Here is a 27,503-nt window from a genome sequence, read left to right as displayed (position 1 = left end):
CAAATATACAGGACTAAAACTGTCACTGAACCCTCACCTGTAGCTGACAGGAACAACTCCCAACAATGACCCATTCAATCTCTTAACAATCATTTCATTAATAACCTCTCATGACATGAACCGTTTAAATGACTTTAACTGAATCAATAATCAATGGAGTGGATCAGAATTCAGGTTTATTGATTACTTCACCAAATGCTTGGAAGATTACATCACAATATTATGTATAGAACCGTATAGCGCTTTCATTTCTATGTATCTTACATTGAAAACTTTACAGTCTGCATTTTTTCATTTACTGTATATATATATATTTATATGTTCCCTAGCGTTAGGGAAGAAAAGTAGACATCCATAGTTGCGAGGGAAGGAATGCTTCTCAAAAAAAATATTTAAATGCACTTTAAATAATTACATACATCCTTCTTTAAAAAAAAGGCATGAAATAAAGGAGGATTCAGGATGCGGAGATTCCACTGTCTCTGTAGATGTGAGCTTTGGTTTGGCTCCGTTCCTGAACCCTTCCGTGGTTGAACTTTTACTGTTGAATGTGACACAACACTGATGGGCATTCCAACTATCCCGAACAAGTCGGTACACTGAGCGGTGTTAATACAAGACTGTCTTAACACAGTCAGCAACAGATGTGCAAAAGAGTGTGATGGAAATAGACGACTACTGTGTGTCACCTTATAGGGCCAATTGATGGATTAGTGAAGCGTTTTATGAGCCAGCTGTAATTCTAAAGCCGGGAAGAGTTGACACCATGTTCAGTCCTTCAGTGTAAGGCTTACTAGGTCAACATACAAAGGAATGCATGACAGAGGGAAGTAACCAGTCTTTCAAACAACCTTTCATTGTAAACCAGCGATTATCCTCAAAAAAACAACAACAAACAAATTAAAGCGAATGAGCGAAATAAATAAGTAAAATCTCGTTGACAGGCAAGACTGATAAAGATGACGGGACGGTTGTGTCACAGAGAGCAGAGACGTCACAGAGTCAAAGCCGCGGCTGATCTTTGATAGTGTTGTAGGACATGCAGATTCTTGTCACCTGCAGCTGAGAGTTTGCCAATAGCCCGCTACCTAATAACACAGACATAAGAGGGAACATAAACATTAAAGTGACAAACAATGCTTTGGGATGGACACTGATACATGAGGGTCCAGATATTACAACATACTTTGATTAGATCACCAAACTCACAATAAGGGCGACACTGATGGTGTCATCATTTTCTAACAGGCACAGGTGGCCAATAGAGATTTTCACAAAGGGCAAATGTAAAGTTCATCCAATTCAATGGTGTTGTTCATTTGCTTTCAGCATTTTGATATACTTTTTTTTCTTAGTTAAGTATTTAAAAAAAACAAACAAACAAAAAACAAACCATCAAAATCAGATACAGGGTTTGCAACAATTTCAATAAATTATTTGTTTACAGTTCGTTTCTAGTTATTACAGGGGGGGATGATGAATGACAACAGTCAGCAGAGAGCGCTGGTCACAGTGCTGTTCATCCCCGAGAGAAAGAAGGAAGAAAGAACAGGAAAAAAAAGACTTTTCTACAAGATGAACGCAGTAGAAAAGCTGAACACTTTAACGCTGAAGTCCTGAACTGAGACAGAAAAGCTACAGTCTTCATCGTCTTCCTCCTGACAGTGTAGCCCCCCCCCCTCTGTAAACTGCTTCAGTCCAAAAGAGGGGAAAAGTCTCTCATCAGTGTCCGCTGTCATCCCCCCGTTTCTCCCGTCCTTCCTTCCACCTGTTCCCGCACACACACTCACACGCGCGCGCCCGTTCTAAGATGCGGGAATCCAGGCGGGCGGCCCGTCGGGAGCCGCGATGTGGAAGACGGAACCGATCCGCAGGAAGAAGCGCCTGAGGACGGCCCGCAGCTCGGGGATCAGGTCAAACTGCATCATTTCACACAGGTGAGGGTAGTAGCAGGAAGCGTGGGGCTTGAACTGGAAAAAGGAGGAGGAGAGAAAATGTAAATCAGCACCACGATTCAACCAAGTGACATATTGTACGTGCTTTAATCCCACTATTTGGAAATATAGAGAGAGTTCACAGCAAGGTATTAAAATAATGTCCTGAGAAGCCATTTTTGTCTTCACTGATCTATCTTTCAGCTGTATTTTGGTGTTTTTAAGTGCAATTTTATTGAATTACAAAATCGCATTCAGGCAAATAAATTTAATTTGTACCACAAAATTTCTTTTAACAACTTTCCCACAGTGTGAACTGTACAAGCAGACCTTGCACAAGAGAACGGTGCCAGCTGGTCCACTTTTACAATACTGTTGTGATTTCTGTTGATGCAGTGGTTTGTGTGGTGTTGGCATTTTCTTTTGAAGATGGCTGCATGGCGCCAATATTTCCTACTGCTTCGTGCTACGTGCCGGGTTGTTTTCGGACTGAGAGCTGCTGTAGTTTGACACCCTGGAAAGAAACCCTGAGTAACGGGCAGCTATGAGTCATCGTGAATAGTGCCATCACACAGAGAATGTGTGATTCATAGGTGACAGCTCAGAGATGTGTTTATAATCACAAAAGAGGAATCTAAAGCGTCTTTTGAAGAGTTTCAAGGTCCTGGTTATGATCCATAAAGCTCCGTCATGTTGTAAATATAGATTGTGTGTATGTGTGTGTGTGTGTGTTCCTGCCTTGTCGTCGGGCAGCCGTAGCGTCCTGGTGAGCAGCAGCATCAACAGGCTGTTCCAAGCCTCTCTGTGGCTCTCCGAGGTCAAACTGATGAAGTAGGCCAGAGCTTCACTACACACCCTGAGAGGGACAACACAACACACACACACACATATTAGACTATTGTGCAATACTGATGTCTCTCCGACACTGAACAGACAGCATCGGTCGACCTGTATCAGAGCTGTGACCACACAATTATTATTATTATTATTATCATAGACGAGCAGGCCGAGGCAGCACATCCTGAGCTAACACCGGCCATTTAATCATTAACACCACACATACGTATTCTTGATGTAATACATGAGTCAACTGCTCCACTGCAGCTGCTCAGTGACAAACATAACAAGGTGATTTGTGCTCTCACATATTCTATGAATCACACACACAGTGTACAGTTCATAAATATATACCGTGATGAGGTATGAGCCATGTGTGAGAACACAGCTCACTCCACATGAACAAACAGCAGCACTGCGCTTTCTGCTAATGACACAGTTGGTGCTTCTTTATCTAAGGTTTAACATTTAACCAGGCAGTGACATACTGGAAACATTTGGAGGTAGTAGAGATAAGACTGTTGTCAGCTGTGGATTGTTACTGTGCATTGTCTGTCTGTTAAGTTTGTAAGTCTGGTGATAGTCTAACAAATCCCAAGAAAAGACCAAAACCAACCATGAAGTATTGTGTGTTTATATCATTCCTCTGTGTCGTTGAGCTCATTGTTCTCTAAAAATGATCAAAAACATATTAAAGAGCCACAGGCCACACTGGGTGACATTCATTACCATGAACACACACACTGTTGTTTAGTTTGAGCCAATCTGTAAAATGCACTTTTTACTTCCCACCTTTTTTTTTTTTTTTTTTAAATGAAAACATAGGAGCTTGTGGCTGAAAACCACTAACTAGCTGTGGAAGGCAGAAAGCATTAAGATACAGACAAATGTGTTGTTGGTTTTAGTCTTTTCATGAGATTTTGAAACAATGACAAAACTATACAACATCCTTTAACACAATGCTGTCGTGATGAAGTTGAGTGTGTCGTGTGTTGGACTCACAGCAGCAGGCGTGTCTGGATGTCAGGCCACGAGTCCTGCAGCTGAGGATCAGAGTACATCCTGAACAAAATCCTCAGGCTGCAGGCGAGACTGCTGGTCTCCTGCTTCAACAAGTTGGGCTTGGATTTCCCTTTAAAGCCTGAATCAAAAGAGGCGTTAGGTGGTCTAATGATACCATACAACTGGTCATACCCCCCCCTCTCTCTTTCTGTATCTCTACTGTCTCTTTTTATTTACCTGCCCTCCAGAGTGCTGTCCTTTGTTCGTTGTTGGAGTTGAAGTCCTTGGCGAAGGTGTGCGACTCCAGCAGACAGTCCAGCAGCTTAAAGAGGTGTGCAGAGGTCATATGTCTGTACATACCCTGATCTGGACCCGGCTCTCCTCCTTCAGCTTCAGACTCTTCCAGAGCATCTCGCTAACAGGAGGATGACGTGTTATTCAGATTAGTGAGCACAGATTCAACTGTGACATTTCCTTAAATACAAACTAAAACAGTGATCAGAAATAAAGACTGACAGCAGCTGTTGTTATCTACCTGTGCCGCAGCCATGTTCTCAGCATCCTCTTTCTTGCTGGTTGTCGGGAAGAAGACGATGTTGTCTATGGTCTGGATCAGTTCGAGCTGTACCACGCATTTAATCAGCAGTCCCGCAAACAGCTTCTGGTCTGAAACTCCTGTAGCACAGAAAAGCACAAGAGGTGGAGAGATGTGAGCAGATACGTGACATGTGAAGGTGGGATTTGAATTGACAGCAGATGTGAATGATGTGTGTGTGTGCTTGTGCATGCTGTGCACTCACTAGCGTTGGACTTTCCCTTCCAGGTGTCGTCGCTGGACATCTGGCTGTGTCCTCTCTCAGACAGAGCTCTGTCGTAGCTGCTTTGGGACTGGGTGTCAAAATCAGCATCCTGGAGACGTGACAGCGACAAACGCCATGAACATTCACATGTTAGTGTCGTTCTTCTTATATGGCGGAAAGATATTAAGGAAATATAGCAGTCCCTTTATTGGCTACATGGCTCTTATCATGTTCAAGACCAAGTATGAAGCATCTGCTGAGCTGCTGTTGTACATTATTACTGTTTAGTCAATGAGTGTCTGTTTATTTTCTTACAAAATGTTTGCCATCAGCAGCTTCCTCCTCCTGTCCAGCCGGCCGCCAAGTCAACAAACTGATGTGAAAAGCAAACAGAACAGCAGATCAGGGAAAAGTGTTGTGATAACCAACATCCGGTCATATAATTAGTTGTACTAAAGCAGCTTTGACATGCATTTGCCTTAATTCCTTAATTCCCTTTGATTCCCTCTGAATGTATGCTATCAAGAAGACTTTCATAAGCAGTTTCATTAACATCTTTAAAACTGAATTGAGCTGATCTCTGGTTCGAAGTACACTGATTGCAGACATACACGTGAGGGCTGGTGTTCTGGAAGATCTCAAGCATGCAGGAGCAGGTGATGTTCCAGACTGAGGGGCTGAACTTCTCCCCGTTCAGAATCACCAGGTTCTCCAGACAGTTGGTCCCCGACCGAGCCAGCTGCTCGTTGTCTGTAAGAGAAAAGTAATCAGCTGCTACATGCAACTTCACTGAGGGTCATGAGGTGCTTGCTGGAGACTGGAATCTAAGAAGATCCTGTTCTATCCTGTTGCTGAATGTTGGGCTTGCTTCATTTTTCATATTTTATAGCACAGTCCTGGAGGATAAAATTGTGTCATGTCTAAATTCTAATCCAAATCTGTTATTCAGGATTTCTTCTTTAATGTGCATTCATAGAACTATCACCAGGGTGTCCTCCTGGTGGCCTGAGGGGTCACTGTCCATGGTTTGAGTCTAGCTGGGACACCTTTATTACATTCTCTCTCTGCCCTCATTTTCTGTCATCTCTCTGCTATCTAAAAAAAGGGCCAAAAAATCTTTTTTAAAAATCTATTACTTAGGGATTGTACATAAACTATTAAAGGGGGAAAAGAAGATCAGACAAGGGATTGGGTTATGAATTTTTTCTTTTTACTTTTTCTCTTTTGGCAGAGTCTAAACATCTGGAATCTGGGGTGGGGTCTTATTCCCTTAGCTGGCCCGTCATAAATTCAGTAACAGTGATAAACATGGTTAATTTACTAGTGTTCAGTTTAAAAATAATAGAGTAGCTGGTTAACATGTCAGCCCCCCTCTCCACTCCAATAATTTGTGTACAGCCCCTTACTGATATTGACATCCTCAACTACAAGCTAGCTGTTCAGCAGAGCACCAAAATATCTCGTTTGTAACGTCACATGGGTGTTCCCTCTCTGTTTAAGATCTGCGTGTGTGGACAGATGAGTATCATAAGCGCTGTACTTGTCTACATGATTTTAAACACCCACCTTGCCTGACACACCACTGTAACTGTGTGAAAATGTCTGCCAGCAGGATTTCACTGAGAGGCTCATAGAACTGGGTGAACACATCACAGATGGCATATAGTGCATGGTTGCATGTTGTTGTCATCCACTCAGTTTTCTGGAAGAAAGAAACGAGCAGATGTGCACATACATTTTTGACAGTTTTTCAGTTATTCTGCCTCTTCTAGATCAGAAAAGAGGATTAACCCTCTCATATGTAAGTGACTTGTCATAATATAAAACAACTATGGGACTTGATGGCCTGCCATCGGTGACCTCTGACCTCTGTCTGCTGCTCAGGGAGCTTCATGTTGTCAAAGATGCGGAAGACGATTCTGAAGAGGTCGTGCCACCAGTGCTTCTCAAAGGTGTGGCCGTAACTCTTCATGATCTCAAACATGACTGTTAGACCTCTGCCAGAAGCAAAGACAAACGGTTTAGTCATCAATCTTGTTGCATTACGACTCAGCAAGAACAAAACAGGTACAGTATGGGATTACTAGCGATACATTATGATGCTGCAATATCATTTCCTCCTCAAGTTCAGATTTTAGAAGAATTTGTTGTGTTTTACAATTATTTGTGTGAAATGCAGGAAGGTAAAGCACAAGAGGAGATGAGACATTTTGGAAACGTGTGTAGATAAAACTGTACTGAAAAACTGCACAGTGAAGTGTTGAACTCTTTGAAGTCTTGGTTTTCTTCAGTTTCCTCTGCTTTTATTTACAGGCCTGTGACACTACACGCCAAACTACACATGCCATGTGTTGTTATTTTCACAATCAGTTGGGCTACTCAGAAATGTGACTGAGCTATGACTGAAATAAAGGGTGCAGCATGAGTTGGGTTTAAACTGTTCAGCTAAACTCCATGCTGAGTGGTTTTGCTACCTGGTTCGGACATCCAGCTTGCAGCGGTTGATGATACAAGAAAGCTCAAACAGGATGGGAAACCAGCCACGAACCCACACCCGATCGCCAGGGGCAACATTCATGTCATCGCTGGTGTATTCCCTCAGTGCCTGGACAGAGACACAGCAATACACAATATATACATACCATTATTTTTGATTTTTTCATTATTTTTATTTTATTGAAACCAGCATTGTCACAACTCTGCTGTTCCCACCTGTGGCCTTTCGGAGACGTATTTAGCGCAGTGCCGTATGAGTCTGATAGCCTCCATGCTAGTGTCAGGAAAAGCTGCGTTGCACACGAACTCTGACAGACACTTCACTGCATCCTGGAACGAATCTATAGCAGCTGCAAAGTGCTCCTGGAAGGTGTTCACTGAAGGAAGAGTGATGAAGAGGAGAAAAGGAAAGTGAGAAAACAGGAAGGAACTAGACGTTGATCTGCGGTCTTCAATCTCTCCTCATACAGAAGCAGTATGAGAATCTGTCTCACCATCAGCTGAGCAGGTTGACAGAACACAACCTCTGTCACTTGGTTTTATCCTCTGAGGAAATAGTAGCGCTCATACTCACTGACAATGTGGCCGGTGGTCTGGAAGGCTAGTTCCACTATGGTCTCGTCGTGGTCGGAGGCTGCCTGGTGAAACACTGAGAAGATGTTCTTCCAACCTGAACGGATGTTGGCTGCCTGGGAGTTTACCATCTGAGCCACACACCTGATCACCATGTCTCTGATAGTGGGGGACCTAAGGGAAGGGGGAGTCGTTACCATGGTGTAACGCTGCGTATCTTTGAGAGTTGATATCGTTCTTCTTCATATATCTACTGTGTAACCCTTTTGTGCCCCAGTATTCTCAACCTTTCTTACAGACGGTCTCTCATCTTGTAGTATTTATTCTCACAGTATTCTCTACCTGTTTTTCTTCATGATGTGCTCAAAAGGTCTGAGGAAGTCTTTCTGGAAGCGGAAATTGGCCAGCTCTCCTTTCTCCAAGAACTTCATGGAGAGCTGCCTCAGTGAGTCCACAGCAAAGATGGCTACATCCTCATTGGGGTTACAGCCCACCTATAGAGAGACACAACAGTCATGAATTGGGGCTCAGCAATGCATTAAATTCACTCAGTTTTACTAAAGACAATCACGTTGCTATAGCTTCTTTTCAGGACAGTTTGTTAAAGGATATGTTTGGGGCTTCATTTAAACTACAGAATTGTACTGCCCCTCATCCATGCCTCTATCTGAGTCTCCACCCACTAAGTTTCCTGAGGTCCACCATGTTTTTTTCGCAAGCGCCAGCCAGGACCTGGCTAAAGTAAGCTAAGGGTGAAAAATTCACACGTATCGTAGGGCTGGACCAGTTAACACTGGAGTCACACATCACCTCAGCTGCTGTCATCAATAATAATCATCTTAAATAGCAGTAAGTTTATATAATTTCAAAGTTACACAGTATGTAGATAGCTATGTGTATAAACAATAACGTCGCTGCCGTATTTATGCCTTTAGATGACATTATTTTGAGTGTGGATGAGGCAGCTACGATGTTAGCATAGTCCTAATCAATCTGAACTTCATTCAGAAGAAAAGCATTTTAAAAGTTGGTTGCGTGTCATGTTGGGGACGGACCTGACAAGGCATGAATTCAGACTTTTTAAAAAAATCAGCATTATGATGTAGTTATTTCAGCATCCATTTGATCCATTTAATGTAATTAAATTACAACAAAACTTAAGTTTATTTTGGGTTAATTCAGACTGAGCCTCAGTAACATCACCATGCTGGTTGGGGACTAGTCGATGCCTGCTGTTGCTCACTGGCTGTTTGGGGCAAATTAATCTTCTAATGGTCAGTATGAACAGGAGGAATGATTATGGCAAGAAAAAACTATTTCAATGTTCATTTGGGCTCCTGACCATTGCTTTAAGAAAATTTTGAAAAATTGTGAACCTGTCCTTTAAGTTTATGTACTCAATACTCAAATCAATAATTAAAGTTTCACAAATGAAAACTACTGCTATGGCTGTAAACATTGCTGATGAGAGCAGTGAGAGTGAACCAAAACGGTAAAGTTGCAGGCTGGAAAACCAAAACAATGAGCTGAACGATGCTAAAATGCTAAAAAGAAATGAGGGCAGCTACAGAGTTGGGTGATAATTCTCTGCGGGCTCATCACCTTCACATTTCATCCATTGTTGATGTAATAATATCAATTATAGCAGACCCATAATATTGGGTCTAAAATGGCATTACTGACTGATGACCCATACAATACTGTGCCTTTGAGAAATAAAAAAATTAAACTGTCCACCTGTACTTTCAGTGATAAATGACAGTTTCAGTTCTAATTTTTTTGGGGGGTCCAAAACATACCCTTCTCATGTACAACAAAATAAATGACAATGTCCAGTCTGCATTCTGCGAACACATAGCCTGTATAGACATAATTTAAGAGCCTTCTTATGTCCTTGTAGCAGTAATAAATCAGAGTCCAAAAGGAGGCAATACAGGACAAAACAAAGTGTGCGAAGCGGCAGAGAGCACAGTTTCATCCCACTAGTGCTTGCCATACCACCCTTTGCATGAGACTGTAGCTAAAACTTCTTCCTAGTTATACATTTTCAGGTGATATATTTTTAGAACACAAACTGTGAAATCAACTTTGCATAGTTTGCATACTCGCACATAGAGTATGTAAAAGGCCTATAGAGCACAGAATGCAAGATATTTGCCTCCTACTGTAGACCTTTTGGTCCACTGACCTTGTTGAAGTGGTCGCCTATGACCTGCCAGATTCGAGACCACTGCAGCCTGATGCGGTTCATGTTGTAATAGGAGATTTCCACAATCTTCTGCAGGCTGAACATCCTTGGCTGGTGTGCTGAGGCCAACTCATCCATTGACACCGCACACAGCCACCGCACAAAGTCCACTGGAATCAATTAAACAGCAGCAGTCTATCAATAACTTTCTTTGCAACATAAGACCAACAGAGACATGTGAGAGAAAGGTATAACACCAACCGATTGCATTTCCATCTAGTCTGGTGGAGCCAGTGAAGATCCTGCAAATATTAAAGCAGTTTTAGTATTTGTAGGTTACAAATACATTGACAAAGTGAATAAGCAATGCCCCGTCAATGTCCCGTATCTCACCTGTCCACAGCTACCACTACACTCTGAGAACTGGTCTCTCCTACTGACTCCTGGATGTGAGCCATCTGTCTCTTGTCCTGACTTCCCACCAGGTTTCCTGCAAAACCAAACACATTGAACACAAGCTGATGTACACAGACAAATGTATGTGACTTTTAGAAGCACAATGAAGTGGGTATAGATGTAGAATTTCTGTGTGATGTTATATGTAATGACTTATTTTCAGAGAGACTTAAAGAGGGAACTGATGTGGATTATAGTTTTTACAATAAACAATGGCTGTTTGAGTTCATATTGAATATTCAATGGCCTGAGAAAGTTGACATTGACTAAAACTGTAGAAGGAATACAGCAGTTTTGATGTGAATACTCAGGCTACGGACAATTTTTGCAGTTGATTATATGAGGTAGGGGTTAAACTGTGAATAGTTCAGTTTCCTACCTAGTCCCAGGGGCATGAACTCTTCTGTGCCGGTGGGTAAGCCCTTGATGCCGCCGTCTTTGTCCCGGACCACCCCCGAGATGTAGCGTGTCTTCACCCCAGTGCCAATCAACTGGGCAAGCTCCAGCTGACTGATACACCTCAGGATCTACAGCACGTAGACATCAATCAAAAAACAGTTCAAGTAAACACTGGCGTGCAGATGGTGTGGCTTCTTCTCTGCTACTAAACTTCATAAAATCATATTAGCATGTAGGGAGTCACCTCATGCCAGGAGTTGCCCAGGTAGTTTCCATCAGTGTGGGCCACAGTGATCAGGGTCTTGATGGTATCAATATTCTTCTGTTTCATCTCTGTGATGCTGGAACTGGCTGTCAGCAGGGTGAATCTGGCCAAGGCCTGGACATACGCATCTCGTTCCAACTACAGAAAGGCCAGTTAATACGTGCACCAAGAACACTGAGTCAATGACTAAATAAAATATAACTGAAGCAATATGTGACTGGACATCACTGTACCTGCATGTTGAAGATGCAGGCGATCCTGATGGCACATCGAATGCCTTCCAGACACAGTGAGGCCACTTCTGGGTCATCGCAGTCCTGCAGTCCCACGCTGAACGCTGCCAGCAGGGGGGTCCACGCCAGCTGGAACATACAGAAATTGGAACCTTTTAATTCATTTTTTCATTCTTCCAAATACTTGTTATTCATATTTTGTCTGACATCATACCTTGAACATGGGCCTGACATGCTCCAGGTGCGTAGCACTGAAGAAGGGGGCCTGAGCGTGGCTGACGGCCTCCATCAGAGCTTTAGCCGTCTTCGCCATCTGCTCCATCTCCATGTTGTACAGCAGACGGCGTTGCTTCTCGCTGGCCACGCCTGATGGAAGGAGGACATCAATGTGTTTTTCAGCAAACAGAGAACAGTGTCAGGAAGATGATGAGCCGAGAGGACATCAGGCAATATGTGACGGACGGTGAAGTTCAGAGAGACGAGGAGAAAAGGTTTTATTTGAGCATTTTAAGCAATAAATGAGACTCACTCTGCTTGGTGGACTTGGGGGTGATTGAAAACTCTTTGCTCTCCTTCATGGCAATCTTCTTGCCTGCGATCTCATCATATATGGAAGATAGATACTCTTCCGGCAGGTCCTTACTGTCATTAATACCACGGTTCATCTTGATGTACTGCTCCTTTGTCATTTTGTTCTTCACCTTCATCGGTGAGGAAGATGGAAAAAGACATTTGGGAGTGATTATTAAAAAGAAGAAAAAACATTTTCTGTCAAGCTATTCAAGCGTTGCCTGAGTTTGCAAAACCACACACATAAACTGCCCGATGTCTTTTCAGATGTTAGTTTCTATTCTGATCAATGTGGGGGAATTTTGGTAAAACTTTAAAGCTCCTGCCAAGTATTACTGGCTCCTCATCACGCTGTGCAGGACTGGAGCGACTACACACCATCAAGTCAGGAAAAATACATATTCAAGCAGGAGAACACAGGAAAACAGGAAGGTAAAATGTAGGAAAACGTTGCAGTACAGAGTACAATGCATCTTTTAATATACTGTGATATTTTTTTACTGCTATCAAGGAAGTGTTTTCATTGCCTAACGTCCACCATCCCTCTCTGTTTCCTCCCCAGCTATAGTCAGTGTGTGTGTGTGTGTGTGTGTGTGTCACACAGAGATCTGCCTTTCCCAGACTTTAAACTTTGGTCGCAATTTCCCCCGTCACAGTGGTCTGTCAGCCATGATAAATCAGCTGCAGCAGCTATTTGTATAGAGCTGCACTAAGACAGATAAAACCCCCTCCTTCATTTAAATGGGGATGAAAAAAATATACAAAAAACAAAACTAAACAAAAAAAACACGCAGGAAGTCTGGCAAAAAAATTTTGAAGTGGCTCAACCTTTGATGGAATGCAAAGCAATGTTATCCGGCGAGGTACTGCTGCGGCAAATAAAGTAAGTGCAAGCACACATTCCTGGAAGATTACTTTGTAACATGAACGCTGTATTTCAACTGTTTGTCTTAGGACTGGCTGGCAAAAAATGTGACAGTTCCTGGTTACTCAAAGTGGACTTCCTGGATCGTATTTCATTGTCTTGAACGCCACACCTGAATGCCACCACCAATGCAAATGTTTGCATCTAAAACATTTTTATTTATTTATTTTTTTACATAGAGCTGTTTTTGAACTGAACGCCATAAAATACATATTGCCTGAGCCAAAAGACACAATTTTTATTTCCCCAGCCCAAAACCTTGGTGTGGACAAGCACTCTTTGACTGTTGTGCCTAAAGAAGGGCACCAAATCCTTAATAATTATCCCACTGACAAACAAGACACAAGTTAGATCCTGGATGGTTCAACGGCCCAGATATGGTGATCATAGTGACAAAACATAAAGTACTAATGAAGAGTTCTCACCTGAGGACTGTGCAGGTCTGTGGTGAGCATAATGATGGAGTATGCCAGCACGTAAGCAGTGTCTGCACTGGCAAACAGAGTCTGTCTGTAAAAGAAGAAGCACATCAGAGCGACAGTTAGCTCGACTGCTCATGCTGTATCTTTTCTTTTTAATGCGACATTAACTCTTATGGCTAAAGATGATAAGATTACCCGACTGGTGCTCTCATATTTCAATAGGAAATCTACGGGAGGAGTGAAGACGAGCCTTACCCCTGGTTGCACTCCAGGTATCGAGCAGCGAACTTCTCCATCAGTCTATCAATCTTCTGTGCCTCCCCCGGCAGCCTGAAGCCTTCCAGGAACGCTCTGAGTGCCGAGACAAAGTCCCGCCCGCAGAAGTCCAGCTGGTCCACGTAGCAGTACATCACTTCTTTGTTGAACTTGATGTTCTCACCCAAGAATTCACCCACTTGGGTCTGTGGATGCAGACGTAGCACGGTCGCTAATCAATTTTTCTGTTAGCATCACTGGAGAGTACAGCATTGTATAGCTGAAGCTTGTGTGATCCCTCACCGTGTCCAGCCTGTCCTCCTGGTGTAGGAACTGGGCGATGTCCTCAGCTGTGGAACCCAGCATGCCCTGGTCCTGCAGGTACTGGATACCTCGCTTCGGCTTCTTGTTGAAGCTGGGAAGAGAACATAAGAACAAATCTATCCTGTCGTCTCTAAACAAGAACAAACAGTCCCACGCTTTGAACTCTGAGAACTGTTACCATCAATAAAGACAGATCCTAACTAATCCTGATGTAAATCCTAACCAGAGGGAGAAAAGGGCTCACAGTTCGATGCCGTGCTCGATGATGTCCTTCTGCTGTTTGATAACCTCATACTGCTCCGGGTGGTCGGCCTGGGAGAGCGCAACACTGGAGGAGACGGTGGAGTCCAGCGAGCTGATGCTGTCTCGACGTCCCGCCAGCTGCTCTGGGAGCTTCAGCTCTCCTCCCTCGTTATCAGACGGATGCTCCTGGCCTGAGAACACATCACACACACACACACACACACATCACAATAATGATAGGTTTAGATTCTACCCCTCTCCTGTGCATTGTTCACATACATAACACACACTATACACACTTACCCAGGTTAGCTTGAAGGTTTGGATTGACATACATGTCTTTGCTCCACTCCACCATACATTTGAGGATTGACACCAGACACTCCAAACCCTTCTTACGTAGGCTCAGCTCCTGTGCATATTACAGCACACACACACACACACACACACACACACACACACACACTTGTAATGGTGTAACACGCAAAACATAACTTAAGAAACTGTGCAATTTATAAGCTTATGTAGCTTATATCTTATTCTTTTTCAAAAAACTGTATTTAGTGAACAGCTTGATTAAGTTATTGTCTGTCCCTTACCAGGAAGATGTCCTATTTAACAAAGACCTGTGCTCCTATAGAGTCAGTCTTTACAATCTGCATCATAGTGACAATGGGGGGGGTCCTCTACCTGTAGAGGAGTCATCCCGAGCTCCTGACCACTCCTGCCCATAGCAATCTTAGAGAGGTCGTTGACAAGGCGTTCAAAGATGTTGGCAGCGTTTAAGTCGCAGTCGTAGTTCACATAGATGTCGACGACACACTGAGCATCTGGAGGGGGAAAGAATTTCATCAAAAAACTGGATCACGAGGAAGAACATTTTTAAATGATACTGAGGAAATAAAATCCTCGGAACAAAAAAATAACTATTTCACAGCTGAACTGATAATACACTGTTGGCTGAAGTGATCGGTTAATTAGAATACAGCATTTCTTGAATCCATACTGGATTACTGGACACACATAAGTGATTGCTGAAATGTTCCTAACCTAACCAAGCAGGTGAGAATAAAATGCATCAGTGCCAACTGAAATAAAAAGAGCAGAATCACTCCAGGGCTGCAAAAAAAAAGAAAGAAAAGACAACATGAAGAGATGATACACTAGCCGCTGCATCCTAATACCAGCCAACATCTGCCAACATTTGAAAAACCTTTTTGGAACGCTCTGGTGTTCAGTCAACAGAAATGTTTCACGTTGTTGCTTTGCTCTAGTTCTGGATGTGACTCATGCTGTGCTACTAGAGCAGTGCCAGTACAGTGATGGTAATATTTAGTAGCAGCTACAACTGGGAGAATTAGTGTGACTGTGTTTTTAACTTTGAGTGAAAAAAGAGAAAAATGTGCATCAGCGGACCTGCGCAGATGCGTGTTAGTGTCTGGATGACCATCCACTTGTGCTCAAAGGAGCTGGTCGACGTCTCCAGGATGGTCAGAAAGATCTCCCGAAAAAACACCTGCGGCAAAGCGGAAGAGAGATTAAAGTCGATGTGACAGATGTTAAATATATCACAACTACCAGACCAACATGCTGACACCGTCTGTTAGTCCACATTCTGTACCTCGATCTGCATCTTCAGGTGGACTTTGAAGTGGGAGAGCAAGGTCAGGAAGATGGCAAGCGAGAGCTCGAAGACCTCAGGCACGGAGGAGACGCCGTTTTTAGACAGTGCCACACATAGATACTGTTTGATTGCGTTAACGAACATCTCATGAGTGCGAAACACTGGCCCGGCGCCCTGCAGCACAGAGAGCAGCAGCTGCAGGGAAACGATCTTGGACCGCAACTCGTGGGACCTGCAGAGGAAAAAGAATTGGATGGGCATTAGTTATACTGGCTAAAGTGTAAAACAAGACAAAATACACAAAGACACTTAAGAGCCATATATAGTGACATGCACAGTAGAAATGAATGTCCTGTCTATAAATAATGTTCCACAGTCAACTGAATAAAAGATACTTGGGTATAATAGTGTTGCATGATGGTATTTAATGTAGGTCATTATGTGAGCTTCTATCAGGGCTCAGTTTACTCTGGTCTATTCACACTGGCTGGTCCAGGGTTTAATGTTACAGTAACTAGAGATGACAGGGCCACACCGGGATGGAAAAGGGCACATTAACCTGTGGAAACTGAAATTGAGTGCTGTTTGTAAGCCCAGGGCAGCTATGTGTGTTTTGGCAAATTGTAGTATGATAAAAACAGGAAACCAAATAAAAGAGAAAAACTGTATCAAGGAAGGTTTTCAAAACTGGAGAGCTGATGATTAAGGACTTATATTACCATAGTGCAGTGGTAGGCAAATAGTGGCCTGTGGTGCAGAAAAATATTTGGCTCCATAATGAAAGTTTTGACTTTTACATAATTTTCACGAACCTGCTCTCGAACAAAGGCTCCTGTAAATCCCAATTAATGCCAAAGCCATTAAAACTATAGTTGCGCCATGTTAGTTGAACATTGCACGGTGCTGAAATAAACCTACCAGATATTATAGTTTAATGTGTGAATTCTAACACTTTTACTTTGTTCCTCACAGATACAAATGGTTGGCATTCAACCAGAAATGGTGTATTAATGCCATTTCCCCCCTCAGATGAAATCTTCAGTTCTGTAATGAATTAAAAGAAATAAGCAGAACATATAGGTTTGTTTACACTGCACTGGTTAATGGCCCCCATTGAAAAATCCTGAAAAAAACGGACCCCTGGTTGAACCTAATTGCTGCCATAGTGGTTTGTATAATCATCCTATGAAATGATTCTAGATCAAAATATCTTTGTGGTATGATTTTTGTCAAAACACATGCATCTTACTAAGATAAGTAAGACATGGAGGACTTGGAGAATTAGCTGGTTGTGCAATCTATCATGTATTTAGAGTTGGGGATTGTCATAAAAAAAAAATTAAAAAAAACACTCACTTTGGGTCTGGAGGTCCATCTGCAAGGGGCTTCATGGAGAGTTTGCACAATGAGCGAAACACCAGAAATGCATCCTTCTGCAGGATGTGAGAGAAACGGGCGGCGTTGTGGGGTCCCTGCAGGGCCTCAGCATCCTGAGACAGATGAAGAAAGTCAGTCTCACTTCATGTGCAAATGGACAAAGAAGGAAAACAGCCTCTCTCTGTGGCAGGACACTTCCATATTGATTGCGGTTAATGGCAGAAGTCCAGATGTGGAGTCAGGAGTTACTTCAATAACTCCTTCCTGCTGCTCACCTGCACTTATTGATCCCACTCTGTAGTTCAACAGTCTTACCAGAAGGGTCATTTGTGTCTCATTTTTAAATTCACCGCTTTACTAATCACATGTATTTCACTACTTTTCCATCACATTCACAGAACTTGAGTTGGCATTTCTTTCTAACAATTAAAATATTTCATTTGCCTTGGCTATGTGCAAGTGTAACTGATGAGAGGAACTAAACAGTGTTGGTATTTAAATGTTTCTTGGTATAAATGAAGGAAGACACAAGTCTACACAAAGGAAGTAAACTTTCTGGCCATGTAAGAAACGTACCACAGTAGGGGACCTGTTTTTAAATTATTCAGCTTCCACAGAAGAGGCTGAGAACAAGACTAAAAAGGTCTTTGCATCAGTAGTGTTTCATGCTTTAATTCGCTGCACTATGAGTTAATAAGTCACACTGCTCACCAGCATATCAGCTGAAGAAACAGAAGAGCGGTCCTCGATGATGCCGTTCATCTGCTGACCCTCGGCTCTGACTCTGGAGGGAGCCACATCTGTCTGCTCAGTAACAGGGTGGGCTGGGTAATCGCCTCCTGGAGGAGAAGCCAAAGCCTCTTTAACACATACTTCCCATAAATCTCTGGGATAACCTTTTAGACTGTTCACACATGCAGCTACATTCAGGAACATTTCCATCTTGCACCTTTTCACACATGCCATGGCAATGCCGGAATAGATGGGACAGTGGGTGAGGGGGGGGGGGGGGTAGGTTAGGTTGTGTGCGTAGCGAGTGTGGTCAACAGAGATAGAGAGAGAGAGAGAGAGAGAGGGTGTGTGATGGTGGCTGCCAGACCGGAGCAGAGAGTATGAAGCTAGCAGTATAACGTTAGCTGTGAACATCAGTGCGACGTGTGTACAGTTGAGGCTGTTTGTCAGTAAATAAATGCTCTTACTGTCGCTACATTTAGAGATGTTTCTGGTGGAGTGGCATGTCCGCCCGCTGAGACCCGTTAATCAGCAGGAGCGACGAGTGAATTTTAAATCCTTAATTACAAACCAGTTTGCCGCCTCTTTTCCATGGATCTGACACCCCGCATCTCCTCTCTCCACATGCCTGCTCACCAAAACCTTGCTCTGTGCTCCACAAGAGTAGTTAATATTATGGATATGATTTGGATTGTGAAATGGAACATGCTGTGATATTATCACACCAAGCACAGACACACAGACTTTTAAAAAGGGAGTCATTGCTTGAATAGAGGAGCTATTTTTTGTGTTAAATATTTTAAATAAAATGTTCACATTCTTTTGGAAATGTTTATTCATGTAACTATATTGCTGCTCTTATTCACACATGACCCCATGCAGGAAATGTTCCTGAACATTTCAGGGATAGACTGCATGTGTGAAAGGGACTCAAGAGGAAAATTTCAAGTCATGACAGTGAAGTAGAACACTGTCGCTGACATTTAGAGAAGAGACAGAGAACAGAAAAGAAAAGATAACTGAGGCCAGTGAATTCTTACCTGTTCCAGTGTGAATCTGTGTTGGCGGTTGCTCTCCCTCGTCTCCTTCAGGCGCTGCTGACTCTGCTGGATTGCTCTCTGCTTCTTCAGCCGGCTGAGCCGCTACAGGAGGCGTTTCTGCACCTTCATCTTCGAAAACTGAATCTGATGTAAACAAATAGCAAAGAGAGATTTCATGCTTCATTTCAAAACTGAAAACTGAAAGCTGAAAGTAAATATTTGCCTGAAATCTGGAGATGACAGATACCTCTTGATGGTGTGACTTGTTCTGCTCCTCCATTCATCGGTACATTGCCCCCCTCAGGCTCCCCATTAATTGATGGTGTGTCTGGCGCTTGGTCCTGGTCCACATCCGGAGCTGGGGGTGGGGGCGTGGAGCTGGTGGTGGTAGTGAGGTCTGGAGTACTGGCTGCTGGGGATGGGGAACTCTGGGGCTCCGGAGTAGGTGTGCGGTCAGACCGGGGGGAGCCGGACCTCCGGCTACCTGGGACTGGGGACGGGTTCTGCTGGGGCAGACGCAGCCGTTCCTTCTCTTGCTCCTGGGCCTCCAGAGCCTGTTGAGGCAGCGGGTGGTAAAGAGGAGCCATGTAGAGGAACAGTTTTATACAGTGGAGTGTAGCTGTAGCACTTAAGAGATTAAGAGTCAAAAAAAAGAGGCAGAACGCCTCTGAATCTCAGTTCACATCTCACATTTGTTCAGCTATTCCAAACAGGTCTGGTGATCATCATCCTACATACTATAGCTAGCTGGCTGAATGTGTAAATAAACAATTAGCTTATTACACATATGGAGCAACATTAGCATTCATTTGGAGTCCTGTTTCTGGCCACATGACATCTTTTAGCTCTGTTTTGGTCGCTAACTCCTGAAAGACACATTTGTTCGTTAGCTGCTAAACGGACCACAGTGTCCATCAGCAAGTCACTAACTTTGTGTTTCTGCCGGAGTGTACAGTGGGTTTATCAGAGCTTTTTCATTCAATACAGACTGGAAACAACACTGGTGAAAGCAGTGAGAGTGAACCAAAGAGTACAGATTGTTCTAGCTAGATTGTTTTTATCTCAAGTTTGGCTAGCTGAGTTGCGTTAGAAGGCTTGTGCAAAACATATTATAAACGACTGTGATTCAACACTATTTCATATAAAATGACAGAACTTAATCACTGAATGACATGTTCCTTCATTTTGAGTCAGTGCTGCCAACTATTTTCAGTAGGAAGTAGCTAAAGCCTGCAGGAAAAGTCGCTAATGTTGCTAGATGAAGACACGTGCTAATTTGCAACATACAAGATTTTTAAAAAATTTAAAGAAAATTGAGTTAAATTCATCTAAACGGACTGTAAATAGCTATTTCATTAGCTATTTTTCTTTTCAAGCAGCTCCTCAATGTGCATCTAAATCTATCTCTAATAATGATATTTATGCAGACTGTTGTATCAACTCTGACCAAAGTACCATGAATAGAAAGATGATCATGCAATGAAATAAATTCACTATTGTTCATGCTGTCTATTTTTGACAAAACAAAACAGTAGATAGTAAATTTACTACTTAGGGCTTAAATAGTAATTTATGTCCTGAGTAGGAATGACTAGGTTTGGAGGTGAGTGCCATAGACAGAAAGTATTGAGCAACAGACTATCACTTTGATTGTTTTGGACTTTTCCTGAGATTTGTTGACAATAACAAAAATATAGAATATTATGAGAGGCAAAAGCTATAACTCTCTAATATTTTGCCAGTTGTATGGATAGATGCCATGCAGCAATGTATCATAAAAACGTCATATTGGACTAACAGCCTGGTTCTCCATGCGTGTGAAGATAACGTTGAGCATCTGTGTGAGCGTGGCTTTAGCGGTGGTCTGGTTGATGAGGTTGCGGCTGGCCAGGTAGATGTTGTAGCAGGTCCTGACGGTGAGGAGGATCGTGCCCTCGTGAATCTCTATGTGCGGGGAGGTCACCGCCGTCAGCAGGGCCTAGATCCAGAGACAAGGAAGTAAAGAGTTATCAGACAGGATGTCTTGTTTAAAAGATGAGGCTGGCTGCAGCTGCTGAATCACCAACCAACTTCCCTACTTCTGTGGTACGTTAAAGCCGCAGATGTGTAGTTCTCATAATCTGTTACTGCATGCTTGGTGCAGAATTCAAGTGTAGATCATAATCAACTTAAAGAAAATGATAAGGCTGATTCATTTCAGTACTCTATTATATATTATAGTCAGTTTAGTATTAGTCAGCCTAAATGGACTGCAGTGACATTCAGGTCTCCTTCAGAGGTGAATGAAAGCCAAAGCAGATGTTGATAATCTGTCCTGTAAATCTTATGTCAACAGTCATAAAAGTCGGTGCTTCTTAAAACAAGAGAGACTTTGCCCTTCCAGCCAACCAGAGTGTGTATTTTATTCACAAAGAGGAAACCATTAAGATGCCAACTGCACAAACACAACTCAAGTTTTGAAGCCAAAGAAGTGACCAGGAAATGTGAATAAATGTGATGAGAAGTCAGAGAAAGATGGTGCAAGTGTGCACTCATCAGGACGTATTAAAGGGTGACATTATAAACTAAACCATCTCTAAAGATGCAAAATACTGGATATTAGATACTTTTTAAATATGATAGATATCTTGAAATAATCTTTGCAGATTTTCATGCCTTTGGATTCATACAGATGTGACAAATGAAGAATGTTAGTATGACAACCCTTCATTTCTGTTTTAAAAGAAAAACTGATACAAGAAATAGCAGAACTGGTTAGTGAAAAAAAGTGTCTTTTGTAACAGAAACCCATAACGTGGTTTCATTTTATGCTAAAAATGTTTGTGTGATCATAGACATCAAATATTAAATGATGGACATCAGTGAAATGATTCAGAAATATTCTGTTGTAGAATTGCAGGTTGTCAATGTGATCAAGGAGCAAAACAAGGCATGAATACATGTAGTTCTATTTAAACATTCAATATTATATAACTTTTCCTTCCTGTTAAGTCGCTACTCTTCACTTAACAGACACGGCATGTTGAAACTGATTTTTGCCACAGCTGTGAACCATGACTGAAAGCACTCGAGTATGGAGGAGCGACTGTTTGACCCGATAAACAACACCGATGACAGCTGGAGGATCTGAAGGCTGCCAGATGATGGGAGAGGCACCGGGCGTACCTTGATGATCTGTAGCTGGACTCCCTCATCAGTCTGTGGGCCCTGGAAGCAGTTGCAGATGGTTTCCACCAGCCGGTCGATCAGTCTCTTGCCTGGGGTTCTGCTGTCAGGGGCGTTGCCTGTGATGTGGCCGTACGCAATCAGCTTCTACGATCAGACAGTGCACAGGTTAGGACAGCAGAGGCAACGTGGGTGTGAGTCACTTTTGGAGTAGTTTTGGGTTCCTGTGTTGTTTGAGTCATTTTGAGGGTAGGTGCAGAATTCACTGTGAATGTGTGTGACTGTGTTTGTTACAAAGTGTGTCTGAGTTGTTCATTTAAGCACTTGTGTGTTTTGGGATCATTTTGAAAAAAACGAAGTGCGTACGTGAGAAAAAGAGGAATTCTGGGTTCATTTGTGTGTGTCTAAAGCCCTATGAAGACTGGATCTATGTCTCAAGGTGAGGTGGAGTGATTTAATATTACCTGCTGATCAGTGATTTTATTACAGTCCAGTGCACATATGTGTAATTTCTCACCCCAACTGGAGTAATAATTTCAGCCAAAACAATCTGTTTTTCAGCAAACTCGCTGGTCCTCCTGTAATTTAAATAACATTCGGAGCCACATCCTTGTATTTTAAAGTAGTATTGCACTTCCATAAAGTTGGAGAACAAAGAGATCTGACAAAGAATCGTCAAAATCAAAGCAGCAGGCACTGCAATATCCTGTTGTTTAGTCTTAAGTATAGGTCCACTGCCAAAAACACTGGATCCTGCATTTCCCATAATGCAGCTCAACAGCATCCTTTGTTAGGTGCTCTGTTGGAGTCAATACAGTCTATAGAGCCAATATTGGGTTTTTATTTGGGTGAAATTATGTGGCCATTTGAACTCCAGGCCAGTAGGGGGCAACAACATGGTTATGGTGGTGGCCCTCATATTAGTTGATATAAGGCATCTGGTATTTGAATGGCGGGTGGCACGACAGTTCTTACAAGCAAAGACTACATAAAGAAAATGAGATCCATAAACAGAAAGCCTGTACTTCAAGAAAACATCATCACACATATGGTGTCTCAAGCCAACTCAACACCACCACCAACGGTCATCTACTCCAGGTCAGCGTCAACGTAAACAACAAACCAAACTGCCAGTTGGTTAGCATAGCTGAACAATAAAAATGTTGTTGTCAATTCTGCACCGCATGTTCCCTGTCTGGTAAATTCCCATGTCGTTCAAACTCTGTGCCCCCAGTTTGTAACACAGCTATTCTATCAAAAACGTGTAGTCTCCAAGCCTAAACTAAAATAACTCTGATGACATCATCAGGGTCATTTTTTCAGACTTTGGGCAGTTCCCTCTGGAATCACATTATGCAACTGTTTTCACAGGCTGAGTATTACTCTACAACTAGTATACTGAACTTGATGTGTAAGATTCAGTGCTCCTTTAACAATAATAATAAAAAAAAACTACTTTATTTTATTCATTAAAAACAGGAACAAGGAGAGAAGTAAAATATGGCGATTAAGAGTACAAAAAATTAAATGAAATAAAATAGATAACAGCTAAATAAGTTTCTTTAAAGTGTGTGTGTGTGTGTGTGTGTGTGTGTGTGTGCTCCTCCAAGATTCACTCACAGTCTCAATTGGCTTTTCATCAGTAGTGCACTGAATGTACTTAAGGGATTATAACTAATATGACCATACGAGCTTATTTAAATGTGTGTGTGTGTGTGTGTGTGTGGGGGGGGGGGGGGGGGGGGAATGTAGAGCCATTGTTGTAACTGCATGTTAGACATGTGAAACAGGTGTTGCAAGACTTCACCCCTCCACCCCACAGGGGTAATAAAACCATATAATACCTGCTGTGAGAAAGTGAAGGAGTAATGAAGGAAGCAGGAAATGTTGAGTTTATTTAACTGCTCTATGTGTATGTGTGTAAGTGTGTATGTGTGTCAGCATATATTAACCTGCAGACAGTCCAAAGAGGTGCTAACTATCCGGGGGGACTTTGACTGACAGGCCAACTCAAAGGGAAGCACATATTTGTCAGCCTCGATGTAGTTGGCTCTGGGTGGGACCACTGTTCCATCCCTGCAGTGATGAGAGGAGAGCAAACAACATCTTATAAACACATCGCTTGTTCTAATATTAAAAAACAATGGAGCTACACAACTCCAGTATGTGATGTTCATAAATCAAATGCTGTGTAAAACATTTTACTGTATATTTTTATTTTCATGGTGCAGAGTTTTACAGGGCATTGAACCTTTACATGTAGATCTTAGAAAAGCATAATAGCATATTGTTAAGATAACAGCTTCCTTGTAGGCTGTCTGAATGACACAGTGAGCAGCGCAGAGGTTTACAGCAGACGTCTTCGGGGCAAATCTTACCTTCACGTCTTACCTCACGTCACAAGACGAGGACAAAAAGCTCAAATCTACTGCTGTATGTTCACTCATTCTGGGTAAAAAAGGGTGTGTGCACGAGCATACTTACTTTTGTTTCTCAAGCTCGGACTTGATTTCATCTATGAAGGGAAACACAGGAGATCAAATGTTAGTCAAGTCTGAACTTCGACCCTTGCAGCTCACAGCAGCGTGACGTGATTTGACTCCATATCTGGAGGTTACTGGGCCAATCTCAAACCTGACCGCAGCCGGCTGTTTTGTTTGTTTTCTTGCGTTTTAGTCAGGAGAATATTTTCTATCCTGTCCCTGTTTTATTGTTGTTTACTTCAATTGAACAGCCTCCTTCTGATTTTTACTCTTTGTCATCCCCTGCATTCACCATTCCCATCTGCAACTTAAAATCAATTTCCATTTCTTCATAATTTTTTTTTTTTTCCCACATTGATTTATCCATAGCTACACACACACACACACACACTATTCAGCTAACCGGTGTTGTGGCCCAGGCTACACAGAGAGTAATGGTTTATATTCAGCCAGCCAGATGTGACCAAAGAAATTGATTAGATTCAATGTGGCGGTGAATACCACAACTCTAACGGACTCCCCGTATCACAGAGCTGCACAGAGGAAATCAGCTTATGCAATACTCACAAGAAATGTCACAATCACCAGTGATGATCGAGTAACTACCAAGAATGTATGACCAGTCATTTTGATATCATATACTAAAAAGATATGAGCTTGCTTGCTTTCTCCATGGTACTGTATCAACACATTAGGGAGCTAAATACAGAAAGGCATTAATAACACCCATGCCCTTTTTATTTAGGTACCTGGCTAAGCTCTGATGTTTCACTGAAAAACAGCCATTAACAAGTAATCTCTCTTTCCGCTGCATGCTTAATTAATTAATCATGGATGCAACAGATGAAGGAGCCTGCGATCCACAGCATAACAACTTCAGTATTTGAACAGAGAAACAAATCAGCTTTCGGTGCTGGAAAGATGAGATGTTCATGGAGCTCACTTAAGTTTTACCCAGTCACAGCACACAGTTAGTCAGTATGAGAATGGGACAAACACAACATAGTGCTACATCAGTAGTGTGAAGAGTCAGACGGAGGGTTGTGTTCTCAGGGTGTCATGAATAATGAGAGAGTGTCACTGGCAGACAAAGCAGCTTAAACACACTGACCTGTTTGCTCATCTCTCTGTGACATTTATCTCTTAGCAGTCAACCTTATGCTCCCTTCACACATGTTTCAAAATATATAGAAAATATTCTACGTTGAATAATGTATCTCATATGGTTTTTCCACAAACCTGTTAAAATCTATAAAATGGTTTCGACTCCTTCTCCCTCATTAAGAATTCCAGAATCTATAATATGCAAATATATTTCATTTCAGAAGTTTAACCTCTGAACACAGATGTCACCTACGTCACTGTAAAATCCATTCTCAGTGTTTGTGCACTAGAGGCTTCATGTTTCCACATCACACTTGTGTAAATTAAATATTAGACCAGGATTGGCTTCCAAACTAGTTGTGATGTCACAAACTATGCTCCTAAGCCCGCCCCTTAAAATTAGATTTTCAATAAGCAAAGAGAAACTTTCCACTTTCAGCAGATGAATGTGAAAACAGCCTTCTACTGTCAAACTCTGCACATACGTCATTCTGCACAGTGAGGTTCAAACATTCAGCAGTAGGAACAAGAGGAAATCATACTTTTGAATGGAGGAGGACTTCAGTAATGAAGCGCAACTTCTTGTTTGAAAGACAGAGAGGGAGGGGGGAGGAGGGAGGGAGAGCAAAAACACCCTGTGTGTGCCTGAGCAGGTACCCGTCAACTGAGAATCACGTGTTTGAAACTTAAATATTGTGCACCCTGATTTCCAGCTGTCAGATTCACCAGCCCCAACAACAATGTCACAAGGAGGGAGGTGGGTCACACACACACACACACACACACACACACACACACGGGCAGGGCAGCTTGAGCCCAATATAATAAAAAACACACACAATGAAGTGAGCAGCCTGGTGTGTACGTGTGTGTGTAACACTATCTGTGATTGTGTTGAATGGAAAAGCATGGACGTCAGAGTATCCTGGAGTTTAGGTAGCCTGTGTGTCTGGTTGGGTGACAGTGATACGTACAACACAGGGATTGGTCTGTTTAGCCAGCTAACGACAGCTACCTGTTAGCATGTTCACCTGCCGTCGTTAAGAGCGGTGACTGCGATGTGATGTGAAGGCACAATAAATATTAGCACTGCTGAATGAGCATGATGCTGTGAAAGCGATGCCAACATTTAATGAGCTAACGCTGCCTGTAACGTCAACGGGCAGCTGAGCAGGCGATGAAGGCCAATTCACATGCTAACGCTAACTAGCTCTCCTCTTTCTCCAACAAGACAGACACGACAGAAATGTTTTAGTGAAACTCCGCGTAGAGCATACTTACAAACCGACACACAAAAACAAACACACTCACCGAGAGCCACCTGACAGGCTTTACGCAGCTGGCTGTGCTGGCTCCTCTTCACCTCCTTATCCGAGAGGATTTTCTCCAGCGCCCGAGAAAGAAACATGCTCTTAGTTTTACTGTTTTCTGCCCTCTGCTGCTGCTGCTGTGGAGGCCCGTGTTGTTGCTGCTGCTGCTGCATCTCTCGGTCTGGTTCCTGCTCCTCTCTCAGGCCGTCATCTTCGGCCTGGCCCTGCGGATAAGCAGCAGGTAACAAGGAAAGCTAACGAAACCCAGGCTATCGATGTCAGTCCCGTAGTAGAGCTGCTAACCTCAGCTCAGCACCGCCATGCTTGGTGACACGTCATGTCACGTGATTCTCAGCTGTCTGGGGTGTTTTGACTACAGCACCCAGAGGAGTCATCAGAAACCTCCCAAACGGGGTCAAATAATCATATCGGTGATTGATGGCAAATTAAAAAATAGTTTCAAGCCCACATTGCAGAACGTGCCGCGGTTAAATCTGTCATAAATGTGCTCGAAACATTTCTACCGTGGAAACGTTACGAGATTTGAGCAACAGTTCTGTTTTCACCGTGTGGCAAACGGTGGGAAATCAAGCGCTCCCGAGGAGAAGAAGCGCTGTTCATGAAATGTCCTGCGGGTGGCGCTAAAGCACCATGAAGTAATAAAGCTAAAGCACGGGTTCACAAATTTTCAAGTCAGTTTTGAAACAACAGTCAGGTGTCCAAGATAACGTTGAAACAGGTTTTTC

General features: G+C 42.7%; 1 protein-coding gene across 1 annotated transcript; it reads right to left on the bottom strand.

Moving 5' to 3' along the window:
* Positions 1-150: 150 nt before the first annotated feature.
* On the bottom strand, positions 151-27,176 carry arfgef2 (ADP-ribosylation factor guanine nucleotide-exchange factor 2 (brefeldin A-inhibited)). Its single transcript, XM_067591298.1, has 39 exons — positions 26,759-27,176; positions 24,345-24,375; positions 23,813-23,936; positions 21,861-22,007; positions 20,494-20,673; positions 18,943-19,249; positions 18,696-18,839; positions 17,635-17,762; positions 16,903-17,036; positions 15,544-15,778; positions 15,339-15,438; positions 14,613-14,752; positions 14,226-14,334; positions 13,924-14,113; positions 13,659-13,770; positions 13,356-13,561; positions 13,104-13,188; positions 11,713-11,884; positions 11,398-11,549; positions 11,184-11,312; positions 10,930-11,088; positions 10,666-10,813; positions 10,224-10,320; positions 10,092-10,132; positions 9,831-10,000; positions 7,985-8,136; positions 7,644-7,816; positions 7,286-7,446; positions 7,048-7,178; positions 6,441-6,570; positions 6,140-6,275; positions 5,185-5,323; positions 4,889-4,946; positions 4,574-4,682; positions 4,309-4,448; positions 4,011-4,188; positions 3,774-3,912; positions 2,673-2,790; positions 151-1,970 (listed from the first exon to the last, which is right to left on the bottom strand). Exons 1-39 carry the CDS (start codon positions 26,928-26,930, stop codon positions 1,806-1,808), a joined length of 5,541 nt encoding a protein of 1,846 aa, XP_067447399.1. The 5' UTR covers positions 26,931-27,176; the 3' UTR covers positions 151-1,805.
* Between the last annotated feature and the right edge of the window lie 327 nt (positions 27,177-27,503).

The sequence above is a fragment of the Thunnus thynnus genome, chromosome 6 (genome assembly GCF_963924715.1).
Source record: "Thunnus thynnus chromosome 6, fThuThy2.1, whole genome shotgun sequence".
In the NCBI taxonomy this organism is placed as follows: Eukaryota; Metazoa; Chordata; class Actinopteri; order Scombriformes; family Scombridae; genus Thunnus; species Thunnus thynnus.
Note: the sequence above shows the minus strand (reverse complement) of the source record. Positions and strands in the feature narration are given on the sequence as shown.